We start from the raw sequence: 24340 nt of genomic DNA on the forward strand, positions 1-24340 counted from the left end.
ATAATGAATGCAAATCATCGCAAGGATCTTTGTATTGTTTATCAAAGCATTAAATGGAAATTATTCTTTCTTAATAACATGCTTTACATGTTGAGTTATAGTCTTTTAATTGAGACAAACATCTTTCTTTAGACACGATGAAAATCTCAAATAGTAATTATTAACCTTATTTTATCAAATTAATTTTCCTATGCAGAAATAGTAGATTTTTGGATGCGGGAAAAAAAATTATTTTTTAAATTCCACGACCTGGATAGTAAACTTATTATATATAATATGAAAAACAAAGGAAATTTTGCTTGAAAAATATTTAATGTTAGACGAAAACCTCGGCCACTTGGTCCTTATATATAGTCTATTAAACTTTAGCATTACTAAGGTTCTTTTCTTTTTCGTTTTAAGCTCGCAGAATACAGCCATTATCTTTAATAGCGTAATTATTTTACTAAAGCTTTCATTCAACGAGTCAGTAGAAAGAGATGCAGTTTAAGAGGACTAACAAGGAGGTGTTTTTTTTTAAATATTTTAATTATAAATAATAATTATTTCCTTTTATCATACATGATGTTAGATCCTAGCAAAGAAAATGTGTTTCTAAGATAAATTTTGACGCTAAATTTGAATTCAAAGTATTTGTTTTCTTGTGTATTCGTAATACATTATTTCATATCTCTATGTCATATATAAATTTTCTCTCTTTTATTCTCTACTTTTTTTTTTAGCATACAACCGTAATATTTGTGGCCTACATTTTTTCTCAATACAACCAATACTCCAAAATTGAATCTTGCATATATATATATATATATATATATATATATATATATATATATATATATATATATATATATATATATATATATATATATATATATTGAGAGAGAGGGAAGATAAAGTAACGAATGGTAGAGAGAGGAACATCAGGAATTCAGCAACATTTTAACAATACAGTATATATACATATATATATGCAGTGTCAGAATTTCATTCACATTGGCAATGCGTAATCAACTGTTGCAATGTAATTACTGTAGCTCTCGCTATTTCACATTTAATTGCTCACCTTAATCGATTTTGCATGGTTTGTATTCGACAACAATAATTGTGTGGTATCTATCAATTTATTGTGACCTACAATTAACACGTCTTTTCAAAAACAAAAAAAATTGTTTAGCAAAAGTTTACTATTATTTTCACATGAAAATTTAATAATAATTATTAAATTAAATAATTTTTTTTTAATGATCAAATTTTGCTCAAACGGATCATTTAAAATTAAAAAAAAAAAATTACTTTTTAATCTTACTAGCACCTTCAACGACTTTTTTTCGTCCCTTTTGCTTCTATTATTTGTCCATTCAATTCAATTTATGTTTCATAATAATTTATTACAATTGTTTTATTAAATTTTATTAAATTTCTTTATTTCAAATAAGCGCGCGCGCTATTTTAGCCTGGGCCAATCAGGTGATTTCAACTCAATATAGGTTATGTTTGTTTTTTATTCATATATATGACAGTTGCAAACATTTACAATGGGGAAGAGTGACAAACAGTGGGACAACTTTTTTTTAAAGACATAAGGTAAAAGCACCAGTATACCTGGACGCTATTGAAAGGGTCTCAAATTTATTTGTGTTTTGTACTAAGATAATTCAATATAATTAATAAAATGTTTGTATTTTCGTTTTATTTACCTTTAAAAAATACTAATTAGACAAATTAATAATGTTAGATGTTTTAATTAAATTAAAATCATGAAATAATGAAATTGCACATTTGCAGCAGAAGTTGGACATGATAAGACCCAGTAGTTGGACATTAAATAAGTAAATTAAATAATAATTTATTTATTGAGTTATTTTGATTATTAAATAAATTAAATAATTGAACTAAAATATAATTAAACTAGCACTAAAACAAAAGGTCGTAGAACCTTCCACTTGGGCTTAAATTGAAGCTTAATGTTTCAGCTATTATCCCCAAAAATGACCTATGTTGCATCATAACCTCAAAATTGTTAGTAACCAGTATTTAACTACAGAAACTATTTGGTAATATTTGAATAACTCTAGTCAATAAAACCAAAGGTGACTAGAGGTACGCTCTCAAACTTTAACAAAATTAAGATTTGCGAATCAAAAATAGATAACAAATGACTTTGAGGTTATGGTGCAAGATAGGTCATTTTTGTGGATAATAGTTAAAACATTAAGCTTCAATTTAAGCCCAAGTGGAAGGTTCTACGCCCTTTTGTTTCAGTGATAGAGGTAAATTTTATTTTGCCTAAAATCTAAAGAGTACACAGAAAATTAAAAGGCATTAAAATAAGCTGCAACGCTTATTATTTTAATCCAATTTTGCTTATTTTAATCCATTTTGGTATTAAAATAAGCAAAATTGGATTAAAATAATAAGCGTTGCAACTTATTTTAATCCATTTTGGTATTAAAATAAGCAAAATTGGATTAAAATAATAAGCGTTGCAACTTATTTTAATCCATTTTGGTATTAAAATAAGCAAAATTGGATTAAAATAATAAGCGTTGCAACTTACTTTAATGCCTTTTAATTTTCTGTGTATATCTCAATTTTTTTTTAACTTAATTTGAGGGCTATTTTAATTTCTTTTTACTACTCTCCATCTACTGCATCTCTCCATCTAAGTGACTTACTTGGTATCTTACAATAAGATGAAATATAGAAAAATGGTATCTTTCATCTTAAAAAAAGATATTTTGTAAAGTATCTTATTAATATTTAAGATGCTTTTTGCCTTTTAAGAAGAATTAAAATATTTCTTCCATCTTAAAATGTAAGTTACTTCGGTAAGTTTCTATAAGTAACTTGAATTAAGGTATTTGTCAACTCATAAGATGTTTAGAAAAAAGATACTTGTAAATTCTAAGATACATCAGAATTTGAAGTTACTAAAATATAAAATACATTAAGAATCTTACATAAGAGGCCATAGTTACCAAAAACCAAAAAATTTTAAAAATGACTACCAAAACATCTTATATTAAGATACTTCTTTTTGTAGTGTGGTTCCAATTTTTGCTTTGTCCAAATACTAGTGCTTTTACCTTAGTAATATGTCAATTTTACAAATTTTTAAACATTTTTTGCTATTACCATAAAGTTTGAACTCTTTTCTACACAATGCACACATTCTATTAAGATTATATTGTGATTAACCCCTTCGCAGTCTAGTCGAAAAATCGTTTGTGGGCCCAAAACGGTCCAAAAAAAAAATTTTCCAAAAAAATATCATATAAACGTATTAAAAGTTTTTGGTGTCGCTGAATCCAAATTTAAGGTCAGATTTAAAAAATTCAAAATGGCGGACCCAATATGGCCACCCAATAGAGCGGAAAAATTTTAAATTGATTCGATTCGTTCAAAATTCGTTACTTGGGGGGTTTTTTGGGTCACTGAATCCAAATCTAACGTCAAATTTGGATTCAGCGACCCCAAAAACACCCGAGTATCGAATTTTGAACAAATCGAATCAATTTTAAATTTTTCCGCCATATTGGGCCTGCCATTTTGAATTTTTTAAATCTGACCTCAAATTTGGATTTAGCGACCCCAAAAACCTTAAAGGAACCATTTTTATGCAAAAACTAGTCAATTTTTAAATTTTTTAGACGCCATATTAAAAAATAAGCAATTACAAGAAATTATTTAAATAAAAATTGTTAGTAGATTTTCAGAAAATTAAAGCGTCCCACTGTTTGTCACCTTCCCCTGAATAAATTCTTTGCAAGTGTATAATTGTAATAAAGTAAATTGTGCAAAATATGATCAATGAGCATTGATTTAAATGCTTATGTAAACAAAATTAATTTTTTTTTGTTTTTAAATTAGTCAACTGGATTATGAGAAAAAATTTTATTCGTTAATATTGCTAAAAATGACAAATTATTAATAACCTTATCAAACAATTATTTTTGGTCTTAATAATTTTAAAATCGCATTAAAAGTGAAAAAATGATTTTACGTTGAAAATGAATTATTTAAAATAATTTTAGTTAATCGATTTATGAAATTTTGACCCTTGAACTTATATTCAACATTTATTAGAACTTTCAAATTATATTCTATTTGCGCGGATATTTTATCAATGAATTCACTGAAATTAAAAAAAAAAAAGAGAAGAAATTTTTTTTCCTCTTTTTTTTGTATTAACGAAACTTTTAATATAAAAGTTAATAGATTTAAGGGACATATGGCATCGTTTAACTTTTAAAATTAATATTCCTTTTAGAAAACTTATATATACGTGTGAAATAAGAAACTTTATTCTTTTAACATTATTAAAAAAAAAAAAATTTCCTACAAGTAAAAGTGTGAATATTGTATAAATTGTAACATTTTTCTTCCTTCAAGTAAAATTACTTTTAACTTTTTTTTTTTTGTAAGAAATGTTAAATTTTTTTTTTTTAATTATTAAGAAGAAATATCAACGAACAAAATTTAAATAAAAGTTAGTAAGTGACTTTTTTAATTAAGAGAAGAACTCTTAAAATTCGTTTATATTATTTTCTTTATATTGATTACGCATTACTTATACTGTTGCATATGTAGGGCATTCTACACAAAAGAGTAAATTCAAGAGATCAAGTTCTTTTTATTTTTATCAGAAAATAGTACAGTTGCTATATAGAGTATAGAATATTCGGTGAAAAAAAAAGAAAAAATGATATATAATTTTCAAACGTACCTATATATTTAATTTAATATTTGCTCTATAATTTTATTTCAAGGATTACTTATATGATTTAATGATCAACTTTAAATTACAAAATTTTAATTACTACTAAAAAAAGATTTTATGTAAAATAAATTTAATGTTCACAGAATAATTCTCTTTTCTTTATTTTATGTTCTAGATAGTTAAATATAATTTTTTTTTTATAAATTTTATAAATTATAAATAAAAGTATTTATTATCATCTTTGATTATAATTTTATAATTCATAATTATATAAATAATAATTTATATTATTCATTTTATCTCTTTTATTCTTTAAAGTTATTTTATTTTTGTATAATTTCTCTTACAAATGCTTTAAAGCAATATTAAAAATTTTTTTCATAAAATTTTTTTTAAATACATTTTATTACAAGTTGTCTGTTTTGTTTGAGCTCTACAAACAATATCATTTAATTATTCTATTTATATATTTTTTGAGAAATTCAATTTTCTGAAATTTTTATATATAGAAGAAAACAAAAGATATTATATATATATACATATATATATATTTAAAAAAATGTATGTCAAGATAAAACTATATTAAATAAAATTAAATTTGAACGAATGAAAATATCAGTGTAAAGGAGGGAGACAATCAAAATATGTAGGCCATTGAAGTAAAATAGAACAAGGTCAAAAAAGGAATCCAGCGAAAAATTAAATTTTGCAAATAAAAAACAAAATACAATAGGGATTATTTGAGAAATAAAAGTCTTCTTTTATATCAAAAAACTGAATATATATATGAGAGATTCTTTTTCAATCGCCCCAGCCCAAAAAGTCAATGTTCTGGGATTGGCTTCATACTTTGGTAAATTGTTGTCCTATATGATAGTAATAAATCCCTAAAATATAAACTAATTAAAAAAATATTTGTAGAAAGTAGAGGGGGTTGAAGTTTTGACGTTAAGGGTAACATTGTCATTTTCAAATCCGTTTAACTATGACAAAAGTTAATGGATTTTAATTTATCTATAATGAATTTTATTGCATTTTTCACGTACTTTTCAAAAATGTATACGAAATTTAAAAAAAAAAAATTTTTAACCCCTTTTTTTTCAAAATCAACCCTTATTTTTCGATTTTCACCCCTTCGGGTATTTTTTTTTTTTTTTATTTTATTTTCATTGGAAAGCTGAGGTTTTTTCCGATGAGCTATGTAAATATGAAAATGGGACAACAATAATTTTGTGAGTAACAGAATATTAAAGTAGGCGGTGCCGATAAGGGGTGTACCTGGAGATCATCTTTGAGGATTTAGATAGGCACCGCCTAATTTAATATTATGTTTCTCACAAAATTATTGTTGTCCCATTTTCATATTTACATAGCTCATGGGAAAAAACCTCAGCTTTCCAATGAAAATAAAAAAAAAACAAAAAAAAATTCCCGAAGGGGTGAAAATCGAAAAATAAGGGTTGATTTTGAAAAAAAGGGGTCAAAAATTTTTTTTTTTAAATTTTGTATACATTTTTGAAAAGTACGTGAAAAATACAATAAAATTCATTATAGATAAATTAAAATCCATTAACTTTTGTCATAGTTAAACGGATTTGAAAATGACAATGTTACCCTTAACGTCAAAACTTCAACCCCCTCTACTTTCTACAAATATTTTTTTAATTAGTTTATATTTTAGGGATTTATTACTATCATATAGGACAACAATTTACCAAAGTATGAAGCCAATCCCAGAACATTGACTTTTTGGGCTGGGGCGATTGAAAAAGAATCTCTCATATATATATATATATATATATATATATATATATATATATATATATATATATATATATATATGCTTAAGCTCTTATCAAAATTAATTTAAATATGTATTTATGATTTTTTACATTTCAATAAAATTTTTTATTATTATTATTATTATTTTTGTTATTTTTGTTATTAGACAACAATTTATTTCCTTATTTACGATCTAAAAATATTTTTGCGTAATCAACATAAAAAAAAAATGATTTCTAATTTTCTGATTGCATTTGTAATAATTAATTTTTAAATAACAAATAAATTGTAATACTCATTTATATTATAATTATAGATTAATAAATTCTGATGAGGATACCGGTACTGGTTTCGAAACGTTAAAGATGTTTTTTTTTATATATCTTTCCTGTCCTAAAAAATTGCCAAATTAAAAAAAAATTATAATAAAAAAAGTAGTTTTTTAGCATTTTAGAATTTCTATTTTTTGAAAAAATATGAAGTTTTCATTTCTCTAATCTTGAATTTTAAGTTTACATTCAATTTCACTAATTTTCAATTTTATGTTCACATTCAAATTCAATTTCATTAATCAACAAATTATAAAAAATAAATTTTTTTTTGGCAAAAAATTACACCGTCCGACACGATTTTTCACACATGAAAAAATCAATGATTTTCAGAAACTAGGACCAAAAAAAAGATACCCGTGTCTGACCGTTTTGCTAGATCAGGTCATTTTTTGCTTTTAGGGGTAAAAACAACCCTTAAATGAAAGGTGACAGGAAATCTTGTACAAAAAAATAATTTTTTATGAAACCTGGTATCTCGGGGTTTTCCGGGTCGCTGATTACGAATCTGATGTCAGATTTTCGAAATTCAAAATTGCGGATCCAATATGGCGGTCGAAATTTATAAAAGTTCATCGAATTCACTTGAAACTTGTTACTTGACGGTTTTTGGGGTCGCTGATAATAACATAATAATAATAATAATAACATAATAACATTTATAAATTTCTACCACCATATTGGATCCGCCATTTTGAACTTTGAAAAGCCGACATAACATTCATAATCAGCAACCCCAAAAACCTTCAAGTAACAAGTTTCAAGTGAATTCGACGAATTTTTATAAATTTCGACCGCTATATTGAATCCGCCATTTTGAATTTTTAAAATCTGACTTCAGATTCGTACTCAGCGACGCCAAAAACCCATAGACACCAAGTTTTATAAAAAATAATTAATGTTTATAAATTTCGACCGCCATATTGGATCCGCCATTTTGAATTATCAAAATCTGACATCATATTCGTTATCAGCGACCCCAAAAACCTTCAAGTAACAAGTTTCAAGTGAATTCGATGAACTTTTATAAATTTCGACCGCTATATTGAATCCCCTAAGTAACAACTTTCAAATGAATTGGTGAATTTTTATAAATTTCGACCGCCATATTGGATTTGCCATTTTGAATTTTGAAAATCTGACATCATATTCGTAATCAGCGTCCCGGAAAACCCCGAGATACCGGGTTTCATAAAAAATTATTTATTTGTACAAGATTTCCTATCACCTTTCATTTAAGGGTTGTTTTTACCCCTAAAAGCAAAAAATGACCTGATCTGGCAAAACGGCCAGACACGGGTATCTTTTTTTTGGTCCTAGTTTCTGAAAATCATTGATTTTTTCGTGTGTGAAAAAAAAAAGTTGAATTTTGTCAGACGGTGTTATAGAATTTTTCATTTTAAAAAATTATTTCTTCAAAAATCGTTTATTGTATAAATGTTGCGTACTTCAGCTTCGTAATTTTAAGTTTACTTACAAATTAAATATCCTTAATTTCAAGTTTCAAATTCACTTCCAATTTAAATTACAATTTAAATTCCACTTTAAATTTACCTAATTTTTGATTTTAATTTTAATGTTACTTTCAATTTTAGTTTGCCTTTCAATTTACTTTTAATTTAAATTTTACTAATTTTTAATTTAATTTCGCTTTTAATTTTTATTTTAGTTGCAACTTTACTAAATTTTAATTTCAACTGCAAGTAATAACAAATTTTTTTTTAAATTCAATATATTGACAGATTGACATTTAAATTAAAATCGAAAATTAGTGAAATTGAGCCGCCGGAAAGTAAAAGGGCGCATAAAATTTGTACAGCCGGCCAACTCAAACGGCCATACAAACTTTATGCGCCCTTTTACTTTCCGGCGGCTCAATTGAAAGTAAATTTAAAATTAAAAATTGGAGAAAGTGAAATTAAAAGTGAATTTGATATTACATAATCGACCCCCAAAAAGTCCTTTTTATCACCAAAGGACAAATTTTTTTTCGATAATTCGATTTTGAAAGCAGTATATTATATTATATACTCGTTATCGTAACGCGCAAAAAAAAAAGGAAACTGACTTTAAATCAGTCACTTTAAAAAATTCAATAATATCATATATCTAATATTTCCAACATCAGCAAATACGACATATATATTCACTTACTTGCTGAGTGCTGGCGGGCAAAGAAGAAAGATAAGCCGATTATCCGATAGACTTGACCCATACATCAAACCAATGCAAGAATCAGATCCAGGGAGGCCGTATCTTTTGCAAATACCCCTTAATTCTTGATCTCGATCTCGATCGCAGCATCCAATCATGACCTCCTTTACGCATGCAAGATCAATGTAACCTTCCTCAAGACTGACAAAAGCACAATCTGTTTGCTGTGCAGAATATCTATTCACTAATCCTGGGGGTATTGTTTCTTCGGCATTGATTGTCAGGCAAAAATCTTGTGTTCCTGTACCCAATGTACTTGCTGTTTTTAACGAACTCCATGATGGCTTTTCCCAAATGAAAGTGCCACAAGCACGATCAACACGAGCGTAGACCAATGCTGTTCGCGATGCTCCACTATCACAGTCCCAGTGCACAAGGGTCGTTCCATGGTGTAAAGTCTGATGGCAAAAATTACAAAAAATAAAATAAAAATGTTAACTCAACTCTGAGGGTTGAGAGAGAGAGAGAGAGAGAGAGAGAGAGAGAGAGAAAACCACGGCACTTGCCTTAAGTGCGCGTAGAACAACAAAACTTTTAATGAAATTGACCTTCTGAATTCCCTGATGTAGTTTTGTTTATTTTTTGTTAATGCTTTTTATTTCTTTCTTTATATAGTAGTATGTCCTCCTTCAAAATTTTACTCTACAATTTGATACAAGAACTTTTTTAAGTGTCATAATTTTTTGATAGATTATATTATGGGAAAGCAATCACCTCCAATTTTGACCCACTTAAATTTAAATTATCACAGTCCGACAAAATTTTTGCTTACTTTAGAACCAAGAACGAGACTATACTTTTCCAAAGTATTTTACAGTGCTGATTCCAAATCTGACCTCAGAATTTACCCAACACGCGTCTGGTTTTTGAGATATTCTAACCTAAAAGTGCAAAAAGATGTGTTTTGATTGCATTGAGGTCAGATAATTTTTTTTTTTCAAAAAGGTCGTTACAGCATTTGAAAGTACTATTTTTTTCCTTTAAAATGAATTTTGAAACTTTAAAAAATCTTCATATAGCTTTCAATTATCATCATTTGAATTTTCTGATACTACTCATTGTTAACTTAGGAATATTAAAAAATTCACGAAACACAGAAAAGATAAATGACAATAATTAAGAGGCAAAGAAAGATTTTTTAAAGTTTCAAAATGCATTTTAAAAGATTCTTTTACAATTCTTTCAGATGCTTTAACGACTTTTTGAAAACAAAAATATTATCTCTTGATGTTACTTAACCTTAACCCTTAACTGACACCATGGGTCCAGTAGATCCGAGCATTTTTTCGAACTCAAATTAATTGAATGTGTAGCTTTTAAATATTTTATATATTTTAATATATTAGTTTGTCATATTTTTAGTTTTTAGTAATTTTGTAAATTTTTTGATACAACTAATTCGATACAAAAGAATAAATTATCTTCAAACATTAATAATTATAAATTTTTAATTTTAACCTAAAAAGTCACATTTTATTCTGCAAAGTAAATTTTTGCAAGTCCTGCTGTTGTGGTAATTTTTTTCTTAAAGAATAATACATCAAGAGTATAACCTTAAATTTTGAAGGCATAATATTAAAATTTAAGTAACTCATGAATTTTTAAGTAAAAATACGCAATTTTTCGTTTTTATTTTTTACAATTTTTTTAACTAACTTAAAACAAATTAATCCTTGTAAAACTAATGACATTTTAAAAAACACATAATAAGCAACTTCAGATTAAATTTTTGTGCAAATTATTCAATACCGACTATACAATATACGTTTGAATATGTCGGGTCCAGCAGACCCATTGTACCATTTACGTTAGCACGCGGAATATACTGTACGGTCATTTCTGATCAGAAATTAATCGAATTTTTTACGATTAATGTTAAATCTAAGCCGCTAAAATTTTATTCTTATAAACAAAATTTGTTTGCAATTAAATTTATTATTTTTATAAACAAATTTTATAAACAATTACATTTTACAGCTATTTGTGGTCAACAAAATTTGTTTTTTTCTGTAAGTTTGCTTGGGATTTTTGCGTATATGTTTCCTTTTTATTAAACAATTGTTTTGCGATAAATTTCCCTGTATTTTTAAACAATTTAAACAAACAAATACACTGCACCGCAATTTTTATTCAGAAATTAATGAAATTTTTAATCTGTTAAGAATTTAGTTTTGAGTTAGAGGAAACAAAAATTTTCGAATTTGGTTTATAATTGTGGTCTTAAATTCAATTTGTGTTAAAATATTAAATATTCCAAACGAAAAATAAGGACAGATAACAACAATAGAGTCGACTGGAAGTCTAGTCATAATGAACCATTTATGACACACTATTGTATTAATTGTACTTCTATACCTGAATATTGAAATTAAATAGTAATATTACTTGAAATATTTGTTTATGTTTCGTTAGGTCCTGTCGCCGTCAGATGGCAGAAGCATGCAGGGAGCACAATTTGTGTTGAAATATTAAATTAAAATATTAAATTTTCGACCTTAAATAAATAAATAAAAAAAAGAATTTTCAAATTTCATAATTGTGGTCTTAAAGTTAATTTTTGTTAAAATATTAAATATTCAAAAGAAAAATAATAAGAGAAACGGACATAAAAACAATAGAATCGACTGAAAGTCTAATCATAATATACCATTTATGACACCCTATTGTATTAATTGTATTTCTATACCTGAATATTGAAATTAAATATTAATTTTTCTTGAAATATTTGTTTATGTTTCGTTACGTCCTGTCGCCATCAGATGGCAGAAGCATGCAGGGAGCACAATTTGTGTTGAAATATTAAATTAAAATATTAAATTTTCGATCTTAAATAAATAAATAAAAAAAAAAGAATTTCATAATTGCGAGCATAATTGTGATCTAAAAGTTAATTTATATTAAAATATTATATTAAATATTTTAAAAGAAAAATAAGGAGATAAGGGGACATAACAATAGAGTCGACTGCAAGTCTAGTCATAATAAACCATTTATGACACCCTATTGTATTAATTGTACTTCTATACCTGAATATTGAAATTAAATAATAATTTTACTTAATTTTTTTTTGTAAGACCCCAATCTTAACTTTTGCTTATTATATCTTTCACACATTTTTGAATTTAGAGACTCTGACGCCATCTGTTAGAAAGTTTAGGTACTAACTACACGTTCTCATACGTACTAACTGCACCAGAAGAAAAAATTTCTTTGATTTAATGAAACCAATTTCTTTAACTTGTTTTAATTTAAATTAATTTAATTTTAATTAATAAAATTTTCTGTAAAACAAAAAAAGCTTCTTAGGTTCAAAGAAAATTTCTTTGAGTGAAAGAAATTTGTGCATTAAATCAAAGATATTCTAACATTGATATAGGATCAAAGAAACATTTATTTGAATTAAATAAAAAATTTCTCTGAAACGAAGATAATTTTTTTTAAATCAAAGATAATTTGTTTGAAATTACACTAGTCTCTTGGATGGTAAATGTTTTGAAAATCAATTTGGGGTCACACAGACCCCTGGCAAATAGGTTGTACACTCAGAAAAAAATTCGTTCGAAGCAACCAAATTTTGGTTAAATCAACAAAATAAATGCATTGATATACAGTTAACCAAACATTTGGTTGCATAAACCAAACGTTTATTTAGCTCAATCAAATTTTTTCTTTGTTCAAAAAATTTATTAAAATAAACCAAACAGTTATTTAGATCAAATAAATATTTATTTGAATTAAACAAATTTTGTTTGAACTAACCAAAAAATTGGGTAAATATAAAAAATGGTACATTTGGTTCAAACATATCTTTTTTTTGAGTATACGCCGAGCCGACGTTTTTATTTTTTTTTTTGCAATTTAAATATCAAAATAAGTTTGATTTTGTATTCGACCGATGTGCAAGGAACATTAATTATATAATAGTAATATCTGCGCTGGCAAATAATAAAAATGTATTTATATTCCAACCTAAAAGTGCAGAAAAGACGATTTTTGACCATATTTGAGGTCGTGTAACATTAAGATATAATTTTTTTTCAAAAACGTAATTACAGCATCTAAAAGTACTATTTTTACTCTTTAAAATGCATTGTGAAACTTTAAAAAATCTTTATTTGCCTTTGAGTTATCCTAATTTGAATTTTTTGAAGCATTATCTAATACACAAATATTGAAACATTCACTACTCAGAAAATTCAAATGACGATAACTCAGAGGCAAATAAAGACTTTTTTAAAAAAATGCATTTTAAAGGGTAAGAATAGTACATTCAGATGCTGTAACGATTTTTTTAAAAAAATTATATCTTAATGTTACACGCTTGAAATATAGCCAAAAAAACGTCTTTTCTGTACTTTTAGGTTAGAATATCTCAAAAACCAGACGTGCTGGATCCATTCTGATGCCAGATTCGGATTCAGATCGTCAAAATACTTCGAAAAAGTATAGTCTCGTTTTTGCTTCTGAAGTAAGCGAAAATATTTTCGGCCTGTGTCATCAAAGGAGGTTATATTCTTTTTCTTGCATCATTTGGGTCCCAAAAATTCCAATTTTCCCTGTAAATTTCATTTTCACTTTCACTAATTTCTAATCAGTGGAAGTAAAAATAAAAATATATGTGAATTTTAAAATCAGTGAAAGTGGAAGTGAAAATGGAATTACATTATCGACCCCTCTAGAAAGAAAATGACGAAAAGTGAATATAAATCTCTAATATCTGTTTGTATGGAAATTTTACCAGCTAATAATTCATATATGAACAGTAATCTAAGATGTGTCTAAGATTATGCGATTTCTGGAAATTATGTTAATAACCTCAAAAATGAGATTTTTTCAGACTGAATTTATATGTTATCACATCAAGACCGAACGACGTACAAAGAAAGTGGGACACATTTTGGTTCTAACAAATCCTTCTAGGATTTACTTTTTCAGAAAATTTTTAAAAATTTTGAACTTGAAAACACAGTGAAAATGTCAAGTTTTTATAATATTAAAAAAAAAGTTGAAAAAAATTGATTTTTTAACAATTTGTTTAAACAATAAATTTTTATTATTAAAATAAAAATGATGAGAACATTACGAAATATTCTAAAAAAAAAAATATTTTCTCAATGAACCTTCGTTAAAAAACTCTAATGTTTTTTTTTAATATTTTTTGAGAAAAACAGTAAATCTATATATGAAATTGAGTAAATTTTTTTTTGAAATCACAAATATTGTATTTCAATTTTCTATTATGAAAACAATTTAGAATTCTTTATACAAAAGTAACACGTCGCTCTTCGACTATTTCTATTATTTTTTTATATTTTGTTGATAAACTTGATATGCTTTTACGTTTCATATTGAATTCCTACTTTTACTTCTTGTGAAAAATTGCGAGAACTGACAAGATTATGACGACGAGTAATTTAAGAATGAAATTAAAATTTTTGAAATATAAGATTTTATCTCAGTTTTCATAAAATTATTTTAATTGCTTTAGTCAGTTTAATGGTAAGATTTAAAAAAAAACACAATTTCCCATTAAATAAAACTTTGTTACATATATACACAGACTTTTTAACTGAAATAAAATTATAAACGTAAGCAAATCAAATTTTTCGAATAAAATTTATAATTTTGAATATTTCAAAAATTGTAAACTGTAAAAAAAATGTAGAAGATAAGGTTTTTTATGATAATTTCTGATTCACATATTATATTAGTAATAAGTGAAAAATCACATTTATTTTTGTGTATAGGACAACACATCAAAGAAAAGTGAATCCTGTTCTGTTTTTTAGTAAGGAATTTTTATGCTACTATAAATCCTATTGATTTATCACAGTCTACTGAATTTTCATGTGACTTTTCACAAAAATAGAATTCGATCAAAATTTACAGGAGTAAAAAAAAGCTTAAACTTGAAACATCTAAGGTGTATTTTTCTCTATATCCTAGGGACAATGAATCTTAACTTTTTTTCACACAATACTAAGTCCTTCACACATGAAATATTAATAATTTTGTTTTTTTTTTATTATTTTTCAAAACTTCTTTATATTGAGAAAGTATAACTTTAGCTGAAATTAATTCTTTAAACTGATATTATACAAATTAAAACAATGTTTAAAAGAAAACACTAAAAGAAAATATATTTATTACACAGAAAAAATAAATTGCTTACAGATATGCTAACTGATGTTTGCTATCGAATCTATAAAAATTAGTAACCACAGCTAAATTCTTTGCTATGACAACGAAAAAATTTTGCTATGATAAACAATATCAGTCTTAATTTTTAAAAATTTACTGTCACAGCAAACTTTTTTTGTTCCCACAGCAAATTTGTTCGCTGTCCTTATTTTAGCTAACGGAATTTGATGTAACAGCAAATAATTCGCTGCCACAGCAAATTTTTTTAATGCGTGTAAATTTCAATAAAAGTAATGTAGAAATGTTAGTAAATATTTTTTAATTTATAGAGAAAACGTGTCAAAATATGAAATATTGATCTAAAAAATACTAAATCACAGAAAAAGGGAGTTTGTAGAATTATTAAATTTTTTTGATTAAAGTTCGTAAATATTTACTACAGTTTGAAAAAAAAATATTTATATTTAAAATTGAAATATATTTTTTACTTTTTATATCAATATTTCCCATTTTGGCACTTTTTCTCTTAAATTGAAAAATATTTACTAAAATATAATTATTGAAATTTAATACATACATTTTCTTTCATCGTAAAGGTATCTAATTATTTAATTATCAGGTACTAATAAAATTAAATTGAAAAGTAAATTGTTAATTATCAAAAGATTGGAAAACAAATGAAATCAGACAAGCCATATACTAAAACAATTGTAGCGAGAAAACTCATTTTCTCGATACATTTTCTTTCAATTCCCAAAGGTAAGAGCAGCAGCAAAATGTAACGGGAGCTATCGATTCGGCAGTACCGAATTTTCTTGAGCCACATATATATATACACATACACACATACACAACTAAAACTTCACGCAAATACTCGAGAGAGCAATTTGACGAAGAAAATTTTAGTCCCCACAAAGAGAAAAGTTTGTTATGAAAGTTGTTAAACCGTTCAAGATGAGAATAGCAGACATAATACTTTTCGACAGCGTGAGATTATAAAGTTTTTCATGAAATAAAATTGAACAGCCGCTCTTTAGCCAAGGTATGTGCAATTAATTTTGAAATCTCACAATACATTCATGGATAAAAATGTTTGTTTTTTAGGATTTAAAGACCTAATTTTGAGGTTATGTTTACTGATTTTAACCTCAACACACAAGAACTCTAAAATTTTACCTTAAATTTTGAAATTGTGTTCGATCTTTTGAAATTGATCTACTTTTAAGGTTATGTTCAGGGCTAAAATAGTACCAAAACTTGAAAACATAACCTTAAAATTAGGTGATAAGTAAGAGTCAAGAAGCAAACATAAATTTATAATTAAAGGTCAAGGGTTAGAGACGCTGGTTCTGAGGTTAAAATCGGATAACATAACCTCAAAATTAAGTCAATTTCTAGGTCAAGAGGCCGTTCGGTTTAAGGTTAAAATCAGGGCTAAAATACTAACAAACCTAAAAACATAAATTCTTAAAACCTCCGAGTTCAAAATGGGGCTTTGATTAGGGCCACAAAAAGTTTTCCTTGTTCAAAAAAAAAATTAAATAAACAAAGTTTTTAAGTAAAGAAGATTTAATAAGAATTAGATTGAGTAAAAAAATCTGTAAGTCAATGTTGCTGTGTGGTCAGAGTACACTGTTCGCGTCCGAAAAGTCTTGGGTTCAATTCCCCGTACGTGTGAGATTTTTAAAAATTATTTTTAAATGTTTTATATACTATATACACGGAAAGAAAGTTTGTAGCAATATTTGATATAATGGTGTTACTTTTTAGTATATTTGGTTACAATTGCGGAACATTTTGGCATGATAACGATTTTCGATACTATTTTTAAGAATGATTGAGATTAAAATAAGAATATTTAATATAGTTGGAAAGAAAATTTGATATAATATTTACGAAATCTGAAATCTTTTTATTGAAACACAAAAATGTCAAATTTTAATAAGCTCTTTATCAATTTTTCTAACCAAATATTTCAAATTTCGTAATTAGAATTGTATAAAATGATATAATTATTTCAGATTTTGATATATTTGATATGAAAATTGAAAAAGAAATATCAAAGTTAACGAGATTCGACGAAATTTGCCGAAGTTGAACGTTCGGAATTGCCCGATCCTCACCGAGTGGTAACGAAGACTGACGAAGCTCTTTAGACAAGCCCCTTTTTACTATTATCTTGATACAGACCTGAATTTCTTTTATATAATTAATTTCGAATATTTTACAATAAATCAGTAAAAAAAATTGTTCTTCAAAAAATAATAAAATATTTAATTATTTCCCAATAAATAATGATTTTTGTTTATATTTTTAAACATGTTTTGATATAATTTCACCTTTCTCATAAGCGGTGAAAAATATGTCTGGTTAGTATATAAGAATGGTCACATCAGTTTTTCACATGTGCGTTAATTTGTATATGAAGCGTTATTCTGCGAATGTTATACGTATTATCGTTAGTATAGGTTAGGAATAAAAATAAGCCAATCGATGTAAAACATTGCGGTGTATGTGTGTGTGTGCATTTAAAAGTTCATATCCTCGTCTATCCTCGAGATGAGAAAGAGATAAAACTTTGGCGTAGAATCTGTTGGTGTTTCTGTTGTCATCTGTCACGACTGAACCACTTCGAATTTTTAGTATAGTTTTAACAAATTTCGAAATAATCTTTCCAAATTTTCATATAAATTTATCAATTTACGAAATAATAATTTCAATTTCTGGAATATATTTACTAAAAAGACTATTGGTAAAAATATACCGATTTTCGTTATCAAACCCAAATGTTCCGCGTTTGAAAAAGAGAATACTAAAATTTCCTATCAGATTTATCAAATATTGCTACTAAATTTCTTTCCGTGTATGTAATAATCGTAAATAGAAAAAAATTGTAAAAGCTATCATTTATATTATAAATAAAAATAAATAAAATAATAATAATAAAATTAATAAACTTATAAATAAAAATAATCATTTGAGTTTTAAAAATATTTTTCATATCAATAACTTTCATAACTAAAATTAAATAATTTAATCAGAAATAAATGTTTTTTTTCTTAATTACCCACTAATTAAAGTTATAAATTACAAAATATACATATTTTTTGGGCAATTTTTCCCCTATATATATATATATATATATATATATATATATATATATAGCCCCATTAATTACATTATTATACACTTATCTCTTTTAAAATAAAATTGCCTTAACACTTTGATTTGATTTTTGTTTATTACAAATTATAAATTTCTTTAAAAGTTATGAATAATTTATAACTTTTAATTCAACTTTCTTTTGATATATTGAATAAATTGCTGAATTATTCAAACACAAGATAGCCGTAGCTACACGATTTTTACTTATTCAGTCCACCCAAGAGAAAAGTCAAACTAAATGAGCTTTTTCTCAGAGTTGAAAAGTCACTGGATATTCTTAAGCACAGATAAAAGATGGTTAAAATCAGGTCAATTATTTTATCTTTACTTGGTATATATATATATATATATACATGTATAAATAAATGTAAATTTACAATTCGAAAAATCCTCTTTAAATTAAATTTTATTTCTTTAAATAATATTTTTAAAACTCATAGTTAAATTATCGAAAGTTATAAAAACAAAATTAAGAAATAATTTTATTGAACAATTTGAATATTATTCTATCAGTTTTTTTCCAAGCATTTTTCAATTATTTTCCAAGGATTAAAGAACATTTTTCCAATATTACATATAAAATGTGTTTTACAGATTTTTTACAAATAAAAAATGAATTTGGGGTGCGATTCTATATTATTTCATTGACTTTTATTTCGAATTTCACATTCATTTTCGTTTTTATTTTGATTGCAATTTTTCACTTTTATTTTAGTTTTTAATAATTTTTACTGAAAAGTGGAAGTGAAAATGAAAGCGAAAGTGAAATCGAAAATGGAAATTAAAGTAAAAGTTGACAAGGAAGACAAAATGAAAATACACAATCGCACAATTCAAATATTATCCAATATTTTAGCTATGGGTGGAGTTATTTATTAATTATCCTAATGAGTGAGTAATTATGTTAAAACTCTCTTATTAATTCCTCACAATAATTAAAAAAAAAAATAGTAATAATACCATTAGTTAAAGTAAAAAAAGAAAATAAAAAATTGAGGTGTTCTCATCGATTCACAACCGAAGGCATCATTCCTCTAACTCAATAAAAGCTACAAATTAGTATGATCAAGTTACAGGAGTGTCAACTTTTTTTCTTTTAAAGTTGATTATCATTCACTATTTTGAAGCTCAAACAATTCATTTTTTTACTAATAAAGATTATTTACACACAAAAAATGTTATTTTTTTTTTTTTAATTTCATTCCGTATCAATTCGTTAACAAATTGATTCGGATTAATTAGGAATGAAATTTTAGAATTTAAAACAATTTGTATTCAATTTTGGATTGATTCGAAATTAAATTTTCATAGGCTTGATTTAAAACTATTCCGTAATTCCACTTTTCGGATTCCACATTCCGGATTCCACTTATCACATTCCGCATTCTACTTTTCACATTCCATATTCCGGAATGTGGAATGCGAAATGTGAAAAGTGGAATCCGAAATGTAAAAAGTTAAAAGTGGAATGTGGAATCGAATGTGGAATCGAATGTGGAATCGAATGTGGAATCGAATGTGGAATCGAATGTGGAATCGAATGTGGAATCGAATGTGGAATCGAATGTGGAATCGAATGTGGAATCGAATGTGGAATCGAATGTGGAATCGAATGTGGAATCGAATGTGGAATCGAATGTGGAATCGAATGTGGAATCGAATGTGGAATCGAATGTGGAATCGAATGTGGAATCGAATGTGGAATCGAATGTAAAAAGTTAAAAGTGGAATGTGATGTGAACATTAATTCGAAAATTTCGCCACTGAATTAAATAGCAAAAAGTATGTTTAGATTATTAAAAAAAAATTGTATAAAATTGTAAAAACATGAATTTCCCTATAAATTTTAATTTTTCAACATTCATATAAATCGTTGTAATATACGAAATAGTAAATAATTTGTATTCAATAATATTTCATACTTTTAGAACTAAAATTACGTTTATGGGTATAGATTTTTTTTATGAGAATCGTAAAACTTTTTATGTTTATATAAACGTATAAAATGGCATTTTTTCACTTTTGTATTTTTATTATGTATTTTGTTCTGTATTTTAAAAAAATTGTTTTATGTCTACATCTCTATTTTATAATATTATATATAAACTTCATTTTAACATATAAAAACTTTTTAGTTTTTTTTCTTTCATTTCTTTATAGTGTCTCTTATTTTTATCTTCAATTCTGTATGTAATATTTGTCTAAAAAGTTCTTAAAGATAGTGAGAGAGAGAGAAAAAAAATTATCAAAAATACACCCGAGCCCTAAAGTGAAAAAAAATTTATTTAATTCAAATAATTGGTCACTTGACAAAATAAATATTTACTTCAACTAAATAAGTTTTAATTGAATTACATAAATTTTATTTGAAGCAATAATTTCTGTATACATATTTATATATTTAATACAAATACCATTTAATTTACTGAAATAATAATTATATTTAATAGAAATCAATATTTATTTAATATTATAGTCAAGTAAACGATTATTATTTGAATTAAATAATATTTTTTTCAGTTTAGTTAAAAAACAAATTCTAACGAGTAAATAATTATGCGCAAATAAAAGAATAACCTTAAATTGACAAGGAAACTGAGACACATAAGATTTAGATTTCCCCTGTGCACCATGACTTATAGAGCTTGAAACTTTCAAGTTGAATTTCCTTGACAACTTTTTTACACCCTCATAGTTATTCCCATGGGATTTTAAAATGTTATGTCTTCAACTTGAAAAACTTAAGAACTATGAACGACAATTTATTAGATGTGTATATATATATTATTATAAACTTTTGAAGAAGAATTTGAACTTCAATAACACGTGAGAAGTAAATTATTATTATTAATAATCGTTATAAAAAAGAATGAGAATTTTATGATATTCTTTAAAAAAAAAAACTATAAATTAATAATTGTTTAATATTTTTGAAAATAATTAAAAAATATTCTTAAGAAAAAATTCGACGGACACTAAAAAGAAAAATAAGTTTAACTTCAAATTTTCGTATTTTTAGTAAAAAGAGATTTTTTAATTAGAAAGTTTTTCAATAAAAGTGTGAGCAATTTTATTATTAATATTTTAAATAATTAAAATTTTCACTTGGATGAAGATTAACAAATTTTTTCACAGTATATTAAAAGAAAAATTATTAAAAATATTTTAATAGGGGAATATACTCAGGGCTGGACACCGTTTTCGACTTTGTTTATAATCTTTTTTTTAAAAAAATAAATTCAGTCAATTAAGTTATATTGTTAAAAAGATGTACAAAAGAGGAACACTTTTGCTAAAGATTGTAAATTGATTGGTCTAAAATGCAGATGTGTGAGTGTCAATGTTTATTTGTATATTTATTTATAAATTGTGTCAAATTTATAATTAACAAAGTGTCTAACCCTAAGTAGAAGTAACATTTTCGAATTGTGCTATAACCATAACCAGACATGTTTCGCGATTCGATTTTACACTTCATTTTTTCTTCAATCATGAACCTTACAATATATGCAATAAACTTACTTTACCGATTTTTTGTTTTCTTTATTCATTTTTTATGTTTAATCACATCGCTCACAAAACTTTTTTTGTTCCTACAAATGCACCGACGTCACAGCAGACACTATTTTTGATCCTCCAAAAATGTAATGGCACAAAAAGTTAGGTTTCACTACAAGAAGCTTCACCACGTCCGTGCATAGATGGCGCTAGTGTTCCTATTTTAAGAAAAGCGAAGTGTCCAACCCTGAGTATATTCTCTTACTGTTTTTAATAAATAATACAAATTGACAAATTTTTAATATTATTATAGTATTAGTATATAGTATAGACATTTAAAAATTTTTGAAAACTTTTGCAATAATTATAAAATAAATTAATGTTCTTATTAAAAAAAATTTCAAAAATCTTTAAATAAATTTTAAAAGTCTAACAAATACTAAAAATTGATCAATTATTATTATTTTTAGTATTAATATATAAAACAGTATTAGAATATTTTTAATTCTTTTTTCTTTTCGTTTAAGAAACAAAAATTTTAGGTTATGTTATATATAAATTAATTTTTTTTAATCCTAAAATTCCTATTGTCATAAAATTGTAATTTTTATGAAAAATTAAGTTTTAAAAGTTAAATATAATATAATATATATGTATTTTTTATATATATAATTAAATATATATTAAATTGAATATATTATTCTAAATTTAATTTGAGGTTTAATTTTTTTTTTTTTTTATCTAAACATTTGAAAATATGTAATTGAACTAACTGTTATTTCGATTGTTTGTCTAATATATTTTTTTAATGTTTACATTTTTTTTAACGTTTACAATTTTTTAAAGAAAAAAAATTTTATTTTCGATTTTTTTTTTCTATTTCAAAATTGTAAATTAGTTTAGTAAAATTTATTAATCAATGCGCCTATCAATGTATTAATAAATTTTATATTTTGGTGTATGATGCGCGCATATAAGTTAGAGATATCTGGTTAAACTTACTTTCACGAGTTTGGCACTAAAGTTCTTTTCCTGTTTGTAAACTAGGTTTACACGTAATTTGCGGTTTGCACACTTTATTATTTCGACACTTTATAGTCTTCATTAATGTCCAATTTTTGAACAAAACTGGCTTTACTCAAAAAATAATTTAATATTATTAATAAATTAATTAGATGAAAAATAAATTTACCATATATACATATATATATTAATAAATTTAATTTTAAAGAATATGTTAAAAATTTTATATAAATACCCAAATTTAATTGAAAATATCACCAAAAGGTAAAAAAGAAATTTAAAATAAAAAAAATTTATACAGTTTGAAGAAGAAAATAACGTAATGAATATACAGGGTAAAATTTTTGAAGCGAACCAACTGAAAAAATAATTTTTTTTCTCAAATCGGAATGAAACTTTAATATAGTCTAGTCCTATGGGTGAGTTTTTTTAACCACGATGTATTTTTAGGTTTTACAAAAAAATTGTAGTAAGAGAAAGGAGTGAAAGTTTTTACTACACACTGAGAAAAAATTTATTTAATTCAAATATACTTGATTACTTGATTAATATCAAATAAATATATTTACTTGAACCAAATCATTATTATTTGAGTTAATTAAATCCTATTTGTTTCAAATACAGAAATTATTGGTTCAAGTAAATATTTATTTGATAGTATTCAAGTAATCGAGTATTTGAATAAAAAAAAAATTTTTCAGTGTATTTTTTGTACTGAAAGTACAAAGTTTAAATTTTACAAAAAAAAAAAGATTCAAAAAAATGTTGATTTTGAGAAAAAGTGAAAAATACTTTTAATTTGAAAAAGGGGAGAAAATCCAGTGTTCAAACCTTTTTGATGTTGGATCACTTGAGAAATTTTGCCCCATATCTAAGTTTCGTGTATAAAGAACTTTTTTTTTAAAAAAAAGTAAATTGAATTGAACGAAAAACGAAATTCGAGGGAATTTCTATTTCACTATAGGAATCACTTGCATAAAATTTGCAATCAACGCAAGACGAGTTGAGAAAACATTCCTACAATAATTTTCAATTAAATTGATATCTACAAATGAGATTTTACGTTTGAGATGAGTTGATAATGTCATTTTGAAATAAAATTTTAATAAAGTCGTCGTCTTGTAGAGATTATTTTTTATAAATTCATTTTTTTCATGCAATTACATTCAATTAAAATAATCATAAAAAGAAAAGAAAAAAAAATACAAAACTCTTTGCAGTGAGAATAAAGATTTTCAAGCTTCTAAACGCGTAGCTGGATTATGGTGGCTTTTCCCATAAAAAAAATAAAAAAAAAAAAGAAAGACGCGTGATATTTTACGGTGAAAGAGGGAAGTCGTTGTGGGAGCAAAAGAAGTGGATAAGAGTTAAGAAGCTGTACGCATCCGCTTGTACCTATCAGACTTTAGTATATATATATATATATATATATATATATATATATATATATATATATATATATATATCT

At 25.2% G+C, this 24340-nt stretch overlaps 2 protein-coding genes across 6 annotated transcripts in view; one reads left to right on the forward strand and one right to left on the reverse strand.

The window, feature by feature from the left end:
* LOC127288326 (uncharacterized) overlaps positions 1 to 24340 on the forward strand; it is a 278443-nt gene that overhangs the window by 246773 nt on the left and 7330 nt on the right. The window lies entirely within an intron of this gene.
* Positions 1 to 24340, reverse strand: part of LOC127288304 (1-phosphatidylinositol 4,5-bisphosphate phosphodiesterase epsilon-1-like) — a 212058-nt gene that overhangs the window by 48685 nt on the left and 139033 nt on the right. For all 4 annotated transcript variants that reach the window (XR_007844014.1, XR_007844015.1, XM_051315690.1 and 1 more), the window contains exon 7: positions 8986 to 9443. Coding sequence is in view for 2 of the 4 variants with exons in the window: in XM_051315690.1 (XP_051171647.1) it covers positions 8986 to 9443 (458 nt within the window). In the remaining 2 variants the exon portion in view is untranslated. The remainder of the gene's footprint in view (positions 1 to 8985; positions 9444 to 24340) is intronic.

Source organism: Leptopilina boulardi, unplaced genomic scaffold (genome assembly GCF_019393585.1).
Source record: "Leptopilina boulardi isolate dan_hultmark-lab unplaced genomic scaffold, ZJU_Lbou_2.1 LbouV2_384, whole genome shotgun sequence".
In the NCBI taxonomy this organism is placed as follows: Eukaryota; Metazoa; Arthropoda; class Insecta; order Hymenoptera; family Figitidae; genus Leptopilina; species Leptopilina boulardi.